Source organism: Bidens hawaiensis, unplaced genomic scaffold (assembly GCF_021521415.1).
Source record: "Bidens hawaiensis isolate Kalapana, Puna unplaced genomic scaffold, B.hawaiensis_p1.1 tig00030283_1, whole genome shotgun sequence".
NCBI lineage: Eukaryota > Viridiplantae > Streptophyta > Magnoliopsida > Asterales > Asteraceae > Bidens > Bidens hawaiensis.
This window is the reverse complement of record NW_027495052.1, coordinates 222692-238870: the sequence shown is the minus strand read 5'-3', so window position 1 is coordinate 238870 and position 16179 is coordinate 222692. Positions and strand designations below refer to the sequence as shown.

Genomic DNA, 16179 nt, shown 5'->3' with positions numbered 1-16179 from the left:
AAATATATAAATTGATCTCTCACAGTCACACGGTTTCCACATACTGGTGAAACCAGCATTTCCAAATCAATTACAGACAATTATAAGGTCAACCCACAAGCAAACTTAATCCAATTTCCATGAATATTTCATGAAAGTCCACTGCAATTACTTGGCTCATGATGATCTCATTGATCTCAAGTGTAGATTCAACCACATTTGTTTAGTAAAATTTACGACAACCCGACAAACTTTATAAATATAATATCAAAACACCGACATTTTTATAATAAAAAGTATGTGCCCGTCAAACTTTATTAATAAAAGAATACAAAATTAAAATTTATTAGTAAGGGGAGATATGATACAACCATACTTGCATAGCGTACAACCATAATTGCCTACATTACAACTTCAACTGGACTACAATCTTTGCACATGTTCTTTCCTTTGAATTCTTGCATAAAGCTTCCAACTTTTTGGTTAAAAGATTGTTCATGTTATAAACATAAGAAAAATGGCTTGTGCAGGGTACAACAACACTAGCATAGAGTACAAGCCCGGTTTACTTAGGAACATAAATCACAATCAAAGAAAAACCACAAAATTTGAATCTTTTTTCATTTAATGGTAAAAATAGAGTATTTGAAATAAATACTCATTTGCATAATTGCATCTACAACTTCTATACAAATTTGTATCTATACACTATACAGAACTCTTACCTCTATAATCTATATATGATTTAAATAATTTAAACTTCAAAAGAATGCCTAAAATACCTAAGTTAACTTACTATAAACACTATTAATTAACAGATCAATTAAACAAATCTGTTAAGCCACCTTATACAGTAGCCAAATTCATCGGTCTCACGCTCAAAGGAGACGGTTGTGTTCTATATTTCCAACTGTTTCTTCTGTTTAAAGACTCTAAGCTTCTTGGAGACAGATTAGCATGTTCTAATGCATGTGATTGCAGCTCAGAAGGGTAATCTCGTAAACAACCGATTCTCGGTCCAGCTCCTGTGCTCCATTTGCATGAAATCTGTCTTCCCAGATTAAAAGATTCCGTTTCTTTATGTGAATCTTTAGAAACTTTATCTTTAGCCTCTAATTCGTGTTCTTCGTCTGAGTAAAAATCTAACATGGGTTCTGTTGTGTGGTTCTCTGTCTTGAAATTCACAAACAAATCGTTGTTTTTCGGTATTTCAAGAGCGCTTAACTTCCTAGTGGAACTACTTAACGCTTTCGACTTCGTTTTTTCCTCAACGGGCTTTTCTGAGCTATCATTTTCTTCCGATGAGGGAATTCTTATACGGTTTATACTATTTTGTTTGCCATAATAGTCTTTATCATCATCATCGATTGAATCCATCTGAGATCATAAAAGAAATGTAAGAATCAAGAATAAAAAATCAAGAATCAAGAATCGACTAAGATGTCGGTTTTACCTTAACACTAGATGTATCCACATCATTTTCATGGAGAAATGCAATAAAATCTTGAAAGTTTTCTTCTGTGGGCCGATAATGACCGCTGTGAGGCCAAACTGCCTGTTCAACAAATCATTTGATTCATTATTTTCACATTGGATACTTTCTTGAAATAAAGAAAAGGCATCATTTTTTATATAAAAACATACCTTTAGAACACCTTTCTCAGCAATAATTCTCCCAGCAGCCAATGCAGCCCCACCGGACAAAAAACTTGAATGTTGAAAGTAGCCTTTTTTCTTGATCCCCACATATAATGTCTTGGTTGTGCTAAGAACAAAGATCCACTTAGCACCTTTTGTTTGACCGGTTGTATCGATCAACTCACCGGTTTGTTTGTATAAAAGTTTCCCGTTTTCGATCGCTACTTCATAATCTTTCCTTTCCACCTACAAATAGTTTTATAAATTCTTAAAAAAAATTGAACCTTGGTAAAAAAAAGAATCAATCAAGAAAGCGGGAAAGACATATACCGGTCCGAGGTATTTGATGCATTGTTGTTGAAGTTTTGATCTTGGACACTTATCAACAAGATTCACTTCTTTACCTTCTCCTATATCCAACCTGGTTTTATAAAATAATAAAAATTCGGTTCATAAGTTATGAATATAATTCTTCGCTAAACACATAAGCTTTGTAATATGTCCTTACCAGTAAAAGAAAGGTTCTTTGCTTTGAGAATGCAGCCATTTTAGGTAGTAAAAGTGAAGATTATGCCCGTAACGATGTCGTGGATCGATCTGCATAAGTGCAAGATAAATATTATAAGAAAACTCGAATTTACGATAATGATGTTATATTAATTTATCATTCTAATTTCACTTACTGCTTCAAGCCAATGCTGCAATGCAAGCTTCTGAGCTTTACAATTCTTTGACAATCCTTTTCCAACCTGCAAAAGTTTTTAAAAAAAATTATTAGTAATCTTATTTTATATAATTATAAATATTAATTTGTTTAATGGTATTGAATGTACCCTGGCAGCTCTTGTTCTTGCTCTAGCCCAACGCGAAATAGCGGATTCGTGTTTATCAATATCAAAATATGATATGGAACTCCTTCTAAGCTCTGCAGAATCCAACACTTCCCACCTAAAACAAACACATAAAAACTGGATTAGCAAAATTAAAAATCCTAATATAAAAGTTAAACAAATCAAATAACTCAAACAGGTCAAAACACCAACCAGATTTGTTCAATAAGAACTGCACAATCAGCCAGTTTTCGTCTAGTTCGAAAGCTTTTATAAACTTTTTGCAACTTGATAGCCGCCTCATGTTTCGGACTCAATTCGGGTTGGTATTCTTCTTCTGATGATGATAATTTAAAAGATTCTTGAACCCTCATTTTCTGAGGGGTCACAGAGTATACCACATCTGATTTAATCAAACTTTTATCAGCTTCTTGAAAACCAATGGATGACAAAATGGTTTCCAAATCTGTGCAGGCGGCAAACGGGCACGAAATCGATAAACCCATGCAAGTTCAACACAGCCTATGAGTCTTTAAATCCTGTTAGTTAAACCAATTCATTAGTCAAATAAAAAAACCCATTTGAACAAATGACACAAATTAGCAAAATTAAAGTTTTAAACCCACTTGGGCATTTCATCGAACACCTTATATGCATGATCAAAGATTGCTAAAACTTTATGAAATTGACATGAAAAAATGGGGAAAATGAAGGGAAAGAAGTGGGAATGTTACCCTTTTGATGAATTGGTGAGTAAAGATTGAGAAAGTTGATTACTTGGTTGTTTTTTGTTGGTTTCTTGTATAATAAAATGTTGATAAAAACAGAGGAAGTTGGTTTGCTACAGAAATGGTAAGAGTACTCTTATATAGAAGGTGTTGGTGTATGCGTGTGAAAGGGGTAACGCAGGAAGAGTTGATACGTGGGTCGAGTGACTGACTTTTGGAGTTTAAAATTTTATATAATATAATATTATTATGTGTGTAGGCCGGCAATTCGTGTCTTAACAGGTTTAACAGGTAACAGGCGACGCACGTGACACAATTATAAAACTTGGATACGACTCGTTTAACTACTTTATATGCCATACTATAAGACAGTTTTAAGTTTTGTGTACCAATAAGGGATAATGAGGGTGTTTAGCCTACTAATTTCAATTATTTAATAAAATAAAAAAATCACATAACGCACTTTTTTCAATTAACAATTCTCACTGTGATTATTTTGGTATTTTAAATAGGATGGAATTTAGTATGTATTTTACAAGAATGCAATGTTAATTATGTATCTTAGTTGTTTGTGACGATCTAATCACATAGGATTTGTTTAATAACACTTGAAATTAGGAGGATAGAACGGTGATTACTTTAACTACAAGCTAATGGCTTAAACATAAATGAAATAACAGTGAAATCAAAAGAAAACTGACTGATAATCATTAACTTTTGGTCATCTTTTTTTGTTGGTGGATTGATGTTTGAGACTATGTCAGCGTGTTCTTGCACGTATTGATCTAGTGAAATGTCAAGGCTTCTAGTTTGACGGTCTTTATGAATTTAAAATATTAGGTTTAGTGTCTCACATATTAATATTCTATACGTATAAGTAATTTTTCTTTTAAATTTATTAAATGATCTCAATGGAACCTTTCACATATAGATGTTAGGTAGGCGCTTCGAGGCATGACCATAAGAATGTGCACTACCTCATCATTCCTTCTTTTATAGACTCCGTCCATAGATGCTTGTACCCACATATGAGGCTTGTCCCTCTTTTTACCATGTCGTCACATTCTTCACAGTCCTTTCTATGTTTTTTCATGTGAGCTTATAGACAGCTCCAATAAGCAATCGTTGATGATGTTCTTATGCACATATAAGATTTTAAACGTCTTTTCTAAATAAGTAAACAACGTTCTAGAAATAACAATAACCCAATTTTTTAATCATGTGTCTACAAGAATCAATATTTTATTTACATTTAAAACTTTTTAGAAACATAAGAATTAAAAAATAACAAGAAGCAAAAAAAGGCAATGCGATTGCCATAGAATAGGAAGTGGTCAAAGTAAAAGTCAAAATTGTCCAAGTAATGTGCAAACAAAGGGACCCTTTGAATTGACCGTTTCGACCATCGCCACTGCTTATGTCAATTCCGGTTGTACTTTTCAATGCCTTATTTTGCCTTAACTCCCAAGATTACTTATCCATGTTACATCTACTATTTAGGTTTTAAATAGAAAAAAAAAATCATTATCATAGATATTTTAATTTTGATTTTTTAGATAAGAAGTAGCTAAATGTAGCATATTATATTTTTAGTAAGATTCGGTTTCAGGAATCTCTACCAACACGTGACTACGGAGCATATGAAATGCATTACATGTGAGAAAGCTATTGTGCGTTGTGGAGGAAACGTGGTGGAAAATCGGTCGGCATTGGTTCGATTCATTATGGTAAAATTTTTGTGGCAAAATTTCATTACCAAAGTTGAGGAGCCAAAGATTAAATATGTGAAACTAAAGTTGATGAGCTAAATATTGTATGTGAAACTTTTATGGCATAAATCCAATTAACAAAGTTTGTAAATAAATGTAAGGGGTCAAAATACAAATGTTCAAAACTTATGTGGTAAAACTATAAGAAACTAAACTTTTGAAGCTGCATTTTCAATTTATATAACTATTCATGATTTTCGTCTAGAACGAAGATAGTATCATAAAAGTTATTTTTTGTGTTATTCATAGGACGACCGATGATATGTTTTCTTTGTGATCATTAAATATGTGAACAACTTTCACTTATCCGTTCAGATATAGTAAAAACTATCGCATAATTTACAAACATGATGCAATATTTTAAAGTTGTTTCCTTTTTTTAATAAATCATATTTATAAAAAAATGTAGTAATCTGAGCACATTTATAAAATTATGAGACATATTTTATGATATATGAATAAAGATAATACGTGAAATCATTTATTTGTATTACAACTACACGAATAAAAACATGTTACTCACAACATTTAACTTATAAACATAAAACAGAGAAAATAAAATGTCAAACAAATCTGTTTATATTAATGAATTTAATGGCATTTTAGACCAGCCATGTAATCTACTTCTAGTCAAACATGATGCATATTTACTAATATAACCCTTTCAGTGTTAGATACGACACTACTAAACTTGTGGTTGTTTGAGTGATATAAGTGATGACGTTAAAATTCTTATAATTGACTCATAAACATATATTAATTTAATATTATTGGTTCTAGATTAATGTAAATTATATTGTTATTAGTTTAGGTTAGCAATATATTATAAAAAAAGTAATAGTGCATTATGGCCTTTTCCATTTTGAGGACAAGTGATTAGAGTGCGAATATGAGATCAAGACAATCTCTTTAAATTGTAACATTTAGCTATTAAATAAATATAACTTTATAATTGTAAGGAAATCTAATTTAGCTATTAAATAAATATAACTTTATAATTGTAAGGAAATCTAACTTGACATATATTATTAATGATGTTCTGTTAACGATCGATTTCTTGTGTAAACTAGTGACCAAAGTCTATATTACAATACTAGTTTTAGAGCTCGTGTAGCACACGAGATAATCAAAATAATTAAGTTTCAAATAAAACTTACATAATGTATATGAAAAAATGTATTACATCTATGCTTGTATCATTATACATAAATTGATTTTATTTATATCACAAAATGATTTTTTTCAAAAAAATAATAAACTTAATAAAAAAAATAATACACCTGCAAAAACATACCAAATAACACTCCATCTATTGAAAATTTATTTTCAGTGTCATATATGTATAATTGAAAGAAATTTGGTTAAGAATCGATTTCGAAGAATACTTCTCATATAATAATATTTTTGAGTTACACTATGAAAAAGATTTTGATAAGTTTAAAGGGTTTCTCGACCTTGCCAATTGACAAAAAAAAAAGTTCACATATTCAATTTTGTGAATGTCTTGCTTCAATTGAGCATATTTGTACGACATGTTTCACATACAACATGTTAATCGCTATTCAAGGAAAAGTCAATGCTGATACAGATGTTTATAATTTGATAAAAGTTAGAAGCATTGATAGGTCTAGAGGTGACATGCCGGAAGGGTTTGTCATTTTTTCTTAAATTTTAATATTAATGGGAAAAATTCTCAATGTGCAAAATCCAGAATCTTTTAACTATTTTCAAAAAGGTCTTTAAAAATAAATTTGAAACCCAATCACAATTAAAATTCTAACTTTCATTTGTTTTACATTTTTAAGTCAAAATTTTAAACTCGTAAAAAGTTTGACGAAAAATCTATTTGCACTCTCAAATTTTTAAAAATATTCACATTACCCCTGTTTTACCTGTAACAAATTTTAGCCAAATGTAGTTAATTTGTATCAAACGATATATTTACCAACTTTTAACCCGTAACATCAAATTTAAGTTTCAGGAAAAACCCTAAGCAATCCTTGATAAAAAATCTAAGAAACTAAATATGATAAACTTTATTGTATTTGAAAGTGATTGATATATACTATCATTACAATTTAACACATATTTTATTATATTTGAAAGTGATTGGTATATACTATCTTTATTATTTAAAACATATATGTATAGTTTACTAAATTAACCGAAAAAAATAAATAGATGGATTTAAATCATATATTTATAAATATAATATAAATGGAGTGTAAAAGAAAAGTGAATAATTATTGATATATGACATATATTAGTTTTAAAGGGAAAAAAATTGTAAGGATTAATCATAAACTGACACGTGTTACAATTATTTTATTTTATTATAATAGAAGATATATATAAAAAAATTTAAATATTTATTTAGAAAAACCATAAAAATAAGAAAATGAAAAAAAAAAAAGTATAGTTTATTGTCAAAACATATTGTAAATTTGTAATATATTAAAGAAACTCACTTATTTATAAAAAGAATCGTTATGAAGTAATATTTAGTGATTGGTGCATTATTAAAAGGTTTGTCTTCCAAACTGAAAAGGACAGACACAGACATTTAAATTGCAACTTGCAGGCTCCAGAATGTAATGGTTTTAGGATACAACTTATATTATTTAATCAATATTTTATTATTAATTATTATTATTTTATATATAAATCATTATAAATTAATATGTGTTTTAGCAGTATTTGATGCCAACTATTTGCCACTAAACGGTCACGGCGGCACCGACGACAGATCGCTTGTCTCCTCGTACGACTTCATCTTTCTAAGTTCAATGTCGTCAAATAATTGGCACCAAACATACATAAAGCATTCCAACATATCAAATAAATATTTACATTTTTTTTATTCGTAAGTATGCATTTGCCTTAATATCGTCAAAGATCTTTTATCGACTCGATGCTGAAAAAATTGTCGTTCATAGCCTTCCTTATGAATCACATTGTATAATAGCTTATATCACATTGTAAATTTTGAATTCACATCTAACGACAGTTAATGACGGACCTAAAATTATTTTTTCTCATAGGGACAATTGGGAAATTTTTAGTAAAAATAACACTATTTTTTTTATGCATGGCTGCATGTGGGTATGCCATTGCCCACAACCACTATGTTAATATTGTTTCAAACTCTTGGGACCGACACAAGTTTGTGCATCCTTTTTTTATCGACTTCTTCTTCTGTCATTTATATATCAATCTGAGGCTTGTCTCACTTAATATATGAGACGAAATTATAGTTTTCTTCAAATTTTTGTAGCTATGGTATTTCTAACCACACAACTCCGACCATCACTATCTCATTATCTTAGATAGGTTTTGGACGCAATTTGATTAGTTGCAAAATCCTCACATAGTAGAATGCCACTGATATTTCCAAAAATAAATCATTTGCATGTACTTAATTTTTTTATAAACCAAACACATCTCAGTATTTAACTCATTTACAAAAGATTTTATCCGCTGCTTGATAACGGTTATATTTCAAGGTGGCCCACACGGATCATCCGTCACGTGACGGCGTACCTTTGAGAGCCCACGTCACTTCTAGCCCGGATTCTAACTTAAACGTCGTAATCTTAAACTTGAACATAAACAAATAAAACATATTTTTTAATCTATAATTAGAGGTGAATTTATCAATATTTTTTCCGGTCCCATTTAAAAACAAAGATCACATATATTATTACATAAACACATCTCATGATTCAGTGATACGTTTCGTATCCAATATTGGTCGCTGTTACAATTATTTTATTATTTATAAAAATATATTTCCGGTCAACTCGAAAGATAAAACAACCGTAAAATAAACATCGGTTGTCACAACTCACAACACGTGACGGCAGTAATGGGTTTTCATCACAATACATAGTGGGCCCAATAATACCCATTCACATCTACTAACCGCGTTTAGAGCTTGTTGAACAAGCTTTAGATATAGCAAATATTGCAAATATAAGAACTTGTCAAACAAGTTAGTACTTGTTAATTTCATCACATTTTCTACAAAAGTTCTTTTATCTGCAAGAAACTTATAGCATTAATAAATAATAATATTTATCTCAAAATCACAAAATATATTACATAATTTTATTTAAGTTTGTTTCATTTGTTTTACATCTTACATATGTTTTAAGTTTTCTACCGAGGAATAATATTATTATTACATTGAGTCATCGGAGTCGTCTGAGTCACTTCCTTCAGGCTCTCCAGCATTTGGTACAGCCTCTGAAACACTCGGTTTTGCAACGGGTGCGGGCACAGGCTTTTTCCCAGCGTTTTCCGCATGTAAAAACATGTCAAGGAATAAACAGGGCCGAGAATATCACATAATTATTTTATGAATGAGTCAAGTCGTGTTATATGTTATCTCTAATGGGTCAAATAGGTAACATAAAAATAATAACTAAAAAAGAAATTAGTCACAGTTAAACAGGTTGAAATTTGCGAATGTGTATTTATAACACACCAAACCTACGGTAAATGCTTTTATTCGAAAATCTTGTTATAATGGTCTTGTGGTAATTCTATAACTTTTTAATCATGTCTAACGCAATGTATGTATCCAGTTTCAAGCATGCCGAATAAAGAAAAACATGTTTAATGAAGAAAGTACCCATAAACAAACATTTGAGTTCCATTTAGTTTCATAACAAACATTTTAAACAAGTATCAATCATGCATTTTATTAATAGGTACTAGGGGTTTAAACGAGCCAACCCAGCTAGTGAGCTACTTGAGATCGGCTCGTTGAAAGCTCAAATCAAGCCGAGCTTAAACGAGTTCGAGCCTTAAAATCGCTCGTTCTAATAAACGAGCCCAAGATTCACTTATCAAGCTCGAGCCGGCTCGCAAGCCAATTATTTATACAACTTTTATCTAATATATTAAATATATATTAATATAATTATAATCATTATAAATAAAATTATTATAAAAAATAACTAGGTAATACATATTATTTAACTTATGTTATATATAACAGTTATGTAAAAATAATTACAAATGCATATAAATTAATATTAATAAATAATAATATAAGAGGCCAGCTCGAGCTTGAAAAAACTACTCACGAGCTGAACTCGAGCTCTCATAGGTCAGAGGAGTCGAGCTCAAGTTCATCTCGTTTACACCCCTAAATTATGTACCTTGTGGAAAAGTAAGCAAATAACCAACATGAAAGGATATCATACTTTTCAGCTGTTCCACCATTCATGATATTCAGCAGATCTTTCTCTACCCGCCGGACAAGCTCAGGCTGCAACCGACATCATAATCAAATGGTCAAAAAAACTGTTTGTACATAAGTGATAAGACCAAAACGTGAAAATAAATTTCATTTTTTTGTGTAAATGTGTAATAAGTTCGAAAACTAAAGTAACATAATTTTATTATTAGAATCATATCTGACACACAAATTATTTACAGAAAATAAAAGTTCCATACACATTAAGCGTTTCTGGTCAACCCAACATGAATCATTTCATGTTTTGACCGGTTACCCAACCCGCCCATTCAAACAAAAGTGATAATCTTTAACCATACATTTAAATCAGGTTCCCTGCGAAATCTACGCCTTCGAGCGTCTCTCATTGGTGGGGTAAGACCATGGCGATACTCCACCACCTCTGGAGCGGGATCACCCTCTTCTCTCACCATAATCATCTGTCATGATAATATATATCAATCAATCAATCATACCCAGTAAAATCCCACCGACAGCAAAGCTATAAGTAGGGTCTGGGGAGGGTGGGATGTAGGCACACCGTACCTCTATCCAAAGGAATAAAGAGGTGGCTTCCAGAGAGACCCTCGGCTCTAAGTACATGTGTATGAAGCAAAATAAAGGAAATCAAAGTTTAACAGCTATATAAAAACTACTACTAATTATAATAATATTAATAATAATATTAATAATAAGATCACAGTTTAACAGCTATATAAAAGCTAATAATAATTATAATAATAATAATATATGTAAGGGAAATACCATTATGGTATATGACCTAAATAAGTTAAGTCTAAGCCCTAAGGTATTCAATTCTCTCTAAAAATCCTTAACTTTAATTCTACTTCTCCACGAATTCCTATCCTCAACCATGTACTCGGAGAGGTTTAGGTCTATCAAATCATGCCTAATCCCCTCATCCCAATTCAATTTCGGTCGTCCTCTACCCCTCCTCCCCTCTATAGTAATGTTGTCTACGGATCTAACAGGATTCGTCGTCAGTTTTCTCTTTACATGTCCAAACCATCTCAATCTCCACTCTCTTATCTTGTCTGCTATGTTCGCCACCCCTAATCTCTCGCGAAACACAACGTTTCTTATTCGGTCTAGCCTTGTGTGCACACACATCCAACGTAGCATTCTCATTTCTGCTACCTCCATCTTCCGCACTTGTGCCTTCTTGATGGCCCAACAATCTGTTCCATATAGCATTGCAGGTCTAACTGCCACCCTATAGAATTTTCCCTTTAGTTTAGTCGGGAAACTCTTGTCGCACAATATACCTGTGGCTGCTTTCCATCTACACCATCCTACCTGAACTCGGTGGGTCACATCACTGTCTAATTCCCCATCGCTCTGTACAAAAGATCCTAAATACTTGAACTTCGTTACCTGCGGAACCACCTGCCCTTCAATTGTGATCTGTGCGTCTTCATTGTCGTTTATCCCACCAAAATCACAGTGGAGATACTTCGTCTTAGATCGGCTAATCTTTAAACCTTTTGTCTCTAAGGTTGTTCGCCACTCCTCAAGCCTCATGTTTAGATCTTGTTTTTTCTCAGGAAGTAACACAATATCGTCTGCGAACATCATGCACCACGGGAGAGTCCCCTGAATCGACTTTGACAGCTCATCCAAGACTACTGCAAAGAGAAACGGGCTCAACGCTGACCCCTGGTGAAGACCTACCTCTACAGGAAAGAAATCAGTATCCCCCACTGGCGCACGGACACTTGTTTCACTCCTGGTATACATATCCATAATTATCTCTATGTATTTCCTGGGCACTCTTCTACTCTCCAAGCACTCCCAGAGCACCTGTCGTGGCACACTGTCGTAGGCCTTTTCTAGGTCAATAAACACCATATGTAGATCACGCTTCTTCTCCCTATACTTTTCCATTAATCTTCTTATAAGGTGTATTGCCTCTGTGGTGGAACGCCCCGGCATGAAGCCAAATTGGTTGACCGTAACCTGAGTTTCTCGTCTAAGTCTAACCTCAATCACTCTTTCCCATAGCTTCATAGTATGACTTAGTAGTTTGATTCCTCGGTAGTTACCACAACATCGGGCGTCTCCTTTGTTCTTATAGATAGGAACTACAACGCTGCTCCTCCACTGGTCTGGCATCTTACCTGATTTGAGAATACTATTGAACAGAGTAGTTAACCACATGACACCTTCCTCCCTCAGACACTTCCACACCTCGATGGGTATGTTGTCTGGGCCAACCGCCTTAGACCTTCCCATCCTCCTCAGTGCATCCTTCACCTGTTCTCGTGTGATCCGTCGGCAGTAGCAGTTATTCGATTGTTGTCGTTGAAAGTTTGTGTTGTCATGTTCTTCTTGGTAAGCTCTCCCATTGTTAAAAAGATTGTGGAAGTAGGTTTGCCATCTTAGCTTGATGTCCTGCTCCTTGACCAGTACATGCCCATCTGTATCCTTTATGAACTTCACCGGTCCTAGATCGTGCCTTCTACGCTCCCTGGCTTTGGCAATCTTAAACATAGCTTGTTCCCCCTCTTTTGTTTGTAGACTTTCATACATCCGTTTAAAGGCCGCCTTCTTTGCTTCCGCCTTTCAACATATCTAATTTCATTATACTTAAATTTGATATTTGTTTTAAACAATGTTTATTTTTATATTTTTCTAAAATAAAACTTTTTAAAATTTCTCAATTTATTTTTAATCTTATTTAATAACTTTATCTACCATTAATTTTGCTTGAGTTTATAGTCATACACATACTCTTACTTCACAAATCGAAAAAATAGTTTGCCAAAATTTTGTCACTAAAACTTATACTACTATATTATAGTGTTAATGGGTAGGTATAATTTACTATTTTCCTTAGTTTTCTTGCTATATTATTATATGTTTAACGTCTAATATGGGGTCACATAAAATGATAAAAGTATTCGTTATGAAAATAATGGGTGGAGCCTGCATTATAAATTATGTAACCCCTCAAGTCACAACACACATCTTTTGTCACATCCTTCAACTCAAGTACTCTTCCAATATGGCCGGAAAATCAATGTGCTTGCTCTTCACACTCCTCACAATGTTCACCAACACTTTCCCTACAGCCGGAGAAGATCACGCCTTTCTAAAATCCGTAAAACGAAACCCGATGAAGTTCCAAACCGAAAAACTAAGCCACTTTCGGTTCTACTGGCACGATACCCTTAGTGGTCCCAACCCGACCGTTGTAAACATTGTTAGACCACCAAATAACAATATATCAGCCACAGGGTTCGGTATAATTAACATGATCGATGATGCATTGACTGAAAAACCCGAAGCGGGGTCAAAGTTACTAGGGAGGGCACAAGGGTTTTATGGTGTGGCATCACTAGAGGAAATTGGGTTGTTGATGGCTATGAACTTTGTGTTTTGCACTGGGAAGTATAATGGGAGTACGTTGACGGTTTTGGGGCGGAATTCAGTGTTTGAGAAGGTGCGGGAGATGCCGGTGATTGGTGGGAGCGGGCTGTTTCGGTTTGCTAGAGGGTATGTTGAGGCAAGTACACATAGTTTGGATCTTAAGACAGGAGATGCGGTAGTTGAGTATAATGTTCATGTTTTGCATTATTGATGATGTTGGTGTTTTTGTTGTGTTTTGGAATGTGACGAGTCAAACATTTGGTTTTTGTCTTGTCTTTAAATTATAGTGGCGTCAGGCGTGTACTTCTTTAAATCATGGTGTCTCTTGTATGACTCATAAATTTGAAGTTATTTCTTTTTATTTAATAAAACAAGTCTTGGATGGTTAGACTTAAAATGCAACTAGGGAGGAGAGTAGTGAAGTTTCTGTGTTGCGGATGGTCTTATATTAATTTTCATGATAATTTAAACTTCTAATAGTATGCAATTTTAGCAAATTGTTATTTCTATCTAGAAAGTTTACATTGTTGTTGTAAATGAGTTGAGCTGACTAGCCAATTAACAAGTGAACTTATCTTGGCTCGAGGCTCTGTTCGCTTACAAACGATTTTTCTTTTTATCAAACGAGACTTGAGCCATGAACTTTTTGAATAACCCTAACCTAGTGGAATGAAGTACTAAAGTTACATTTCACTTTTAGGTTTCTTCCAAATGTTTGCTCGACCATGACGTGTTTGACCATTTTTACCAAGTGACATTAAAGTATTACTCAAAATCCTACAATATGGAGTGTGGGATTTTAGGAGAATGTTTAGAGATGTTAACAAAGTGGATGAATGATCTGGAGATGAATTTTTAAACAAAAGGTGTTGAAGACTAGTACGAAGGACGCGCGAAACACTTGGTAAGGTTCACGTCAAAATTTGGCATATTTGATCTGGCATCAATAGGTCCATCATATGATCCGTATGGATGGTACCATTGGCATCAATAGGTCCATCATACGATCTGTATGGATAGTACCATGGGCGTTAAACCACTGATTCATCTTAAACGACGAACAACTTACAATACTGACCATATCAAACCTTACACGGTCTGTCGGTCTGTATGGTCATCTTTCCAGAAATTATAATTTAGATTATGGATTTTTATACATTGTAGCTTTTGCAATCTTAATCCCTCAACTTTCAAAAGTGCATTTTATCATAATAGTTAACTGTCTTTATTAAGCATATAAGCCTTTCATAATTTCGATTATATAATCATTCTCCTCGAAACCGACTGAGTTAACCTATAACACGTGCAATATTGATCCCTTCTAAACAACTATATTTTTTAGGTTTTCTTTTTGACCGACTAAATTCTCACCCACCACATGGCACGAGATTAATCCCACTAGTTACTAATAAATATGTCACAAATTAAAAAAATAATATACTTCATAATACCCAAGTGTTAAAATACTTTAAAAGAAAAACAAAAGAAACTTAATATAGTCTAGCCTTGTTAAGACAAACATAGTCTAGTTAGAGTGGTCAGGCTCTTCAAATTCAAAGAGTACAGTAGATTAAATACAATAAAGTAGTCGTAAAAAAAACTTAATATATAGTTGGTAGATGTTGCATTATAAATTAGGTGGCCTGGTGCCTCCTAAAACGCACCACTTCTAGCACACACCTCACCCTCCATGGCCAAAAATGTCCTATGTCTACTTCTCACACTCCTCACCATCTTCACACAAACTTTTCCGGCAGCCGGAGAAGACACCACCTTTCTAAAATCCGTAAAACCAAACCCAATGAACCACCAAACCGAAAAACTTAGCCACTTCCGGTTCTACTGGCACGATATCCTTAGCGGATCCAACCCAAGCGCATATAAAATCGTACCACCATTGGCAAACAACAAAACCGCAGCCACTGCCTTCGGTCAAGTCAACATGATCGATGATGCATTGACCGAAAAACCCGAGGTAGGGTCAAAGTTACTAGGGAGAGCACAAGGGTTTTATGCATTGTCATCACTAGAGGAAGTTGGGTTGTTGATGGCCATGAACTTTGTGTTTTCAACTGGGAAGTATAATGGGAGCACGTTGACGGTTTTGGGGCGGAATCAGGTGTTTGAGAAGGTGCGGGAGATGCCGGTGATCGGTGGGAGCGGGTTGTTCCGGTTTGCTAGAGGGTATGTTAAGGCAAGTACACATAGTTATGATAATAAGACTGGGAATGCGGTTGTTGAGTATAATGTTTATGTTTTACCCTTTTGATCTTGTTGTTTAATTATGTGTTACTTGAATTATTATTGGTCATCCCAAATAATGATCTATAGTTCTATACGTTCCACTTTTGTTATGTTTATCTTTTGTTAGTTTTTATTTCATGTATAGTTGGTGGCAAATGATAATCGTGGTGTCATGTCATGATTCATGATGTGGCCTTACTTTATTAACAAACAAATAGAAAAAAGTTTCTTTAAACATTTGCAAATGTTTATTTGAATTTCAGGTTTTCAATACGGGTATACACTTACTATGATAAAATCTGGTTGTAATCGAATTTTAACTTAAGATTTTACGGCTGTCTTCTCAAATTTACACTTTC

General features: G+C 33.4%; 2 protein-coding genes and 2 pseudogenes across 2 annotated transcripts; 2 read left to right on the top strand and 2 right to left on the bottom strand.

The window, feature by feature from the left end:
* Nucleotides 1-587: 587 nt before the first annotated feature.
* LOC143580233 (IQ domain-containing protein IQM2-like) lies at nt 588-3178 on the bottom strand. The gene is made up of 8 exons (XM_077063325.1): nt 2661-3178; nt 2451-2565; nt 2301-2366; nt 2126-2214; nt 1948-2038; nt 1624-1863; nt 1433-1534; nt 588-1356 (listed from the first exon to the last, which is right to left on the bottom strand). The coding sequence occupies exons 1-8, from the start codon at nt 2951-2953 to the stop codon at nt 826-828; spliced, it is 1527 nt and encodes a 508-aa protein (XP_076919440.1). The 5' UTR covers nt 2954-3178; the 3' UTR covers nt 588-825.
* Nucleotides 3179-8916: 5738 nt separating this feature from the next.
* On the bottom strand, nt 8917-10626 carry LOC143580224 (uncharacterized). Its single transcript, XM_077063320.1, has 3 exons — nt 10507-10626; nt 10110-10219; nt 8917-9269 (listed from the first exon to the last, which is right to left on the bottom strand). Exons 1-3 carry the CDS (start codon nt 10624-10626, stop codon nt 9125-9127), a joined length of 375 nt encoding a protein of 124 aa, XP_076919435.1. The 3' UTR covers nt 8917-9124.
* A 2484-nt stretch (nt 10627-13110) lies between these two features.
* On the top strand, nt 13111-13797 carry LOC143580231 (dirigent protein 22 pseudogene; annotated as a pseudogene).
* Nucleotides 13798-15207: 1410 nt separating this feature from the next.
* Nucleotides 15208-15845, top strand: LOC143580232 (dirigent protein 22 pseudogene; annotated as a pseudogene).
* The last annotated feature ends 334 nt before the right edge of the window (nt 15846-16179 follow it).

What these genes read in the sequence shown, in the direction of transcription:
- LOC143580233 (XM_077063325.1), bottom strand. Translation starts at nt 2,953, where the DNA reads ATGGGTTTATCGATTTCGTGCCCGTTTGCCGCCTGCACAGATTTGGAA. An exon ending in GTTCTTATTGAACAAATCTG is followed by an intron (nt 2,566 to 2,660) that starts GTTGGTGTTTTG and finishes TGTTTGTTTTAG; the next exon opens with GTGGGAAGTGTTGGATTCTG. An exon ending in CTGAGAAAGGTGTTCTAAAG is followed by an intron (nt 1,535 to 1,623) that starts GTATGTTTTTAT and finishes TTTGTTGAACAG; the next exon opens with GCAGTTTGGCCTCACAGCGG.
- LOC143580224 (XM_077063320.1), bottom strand. Translation starts at nt 10,626, where the DNA reads ATGATTATGGTGAGAGAAGAGGGTGATCCCGCTCCAGAGGTGGTGGAG. An exon ending in GCAGGGAACCTGATTTAAAT is followed by an intron (nt 10,220 to 10,506) that starts GTATGGTTAAAG and finishes TGTCGGTTGCAG; the next exon opens with CCTGAGCTTGTCCGGCGGGT. An exon ending in TTTGCTTACTTTTCCACAAG is followed by an intron (nt 9,270 to 10,109) that starts GTACATAATTTA and finishes TCGGCCCTGTTT; the next exon opens with ATTCCTTGACATGTTTTTAC.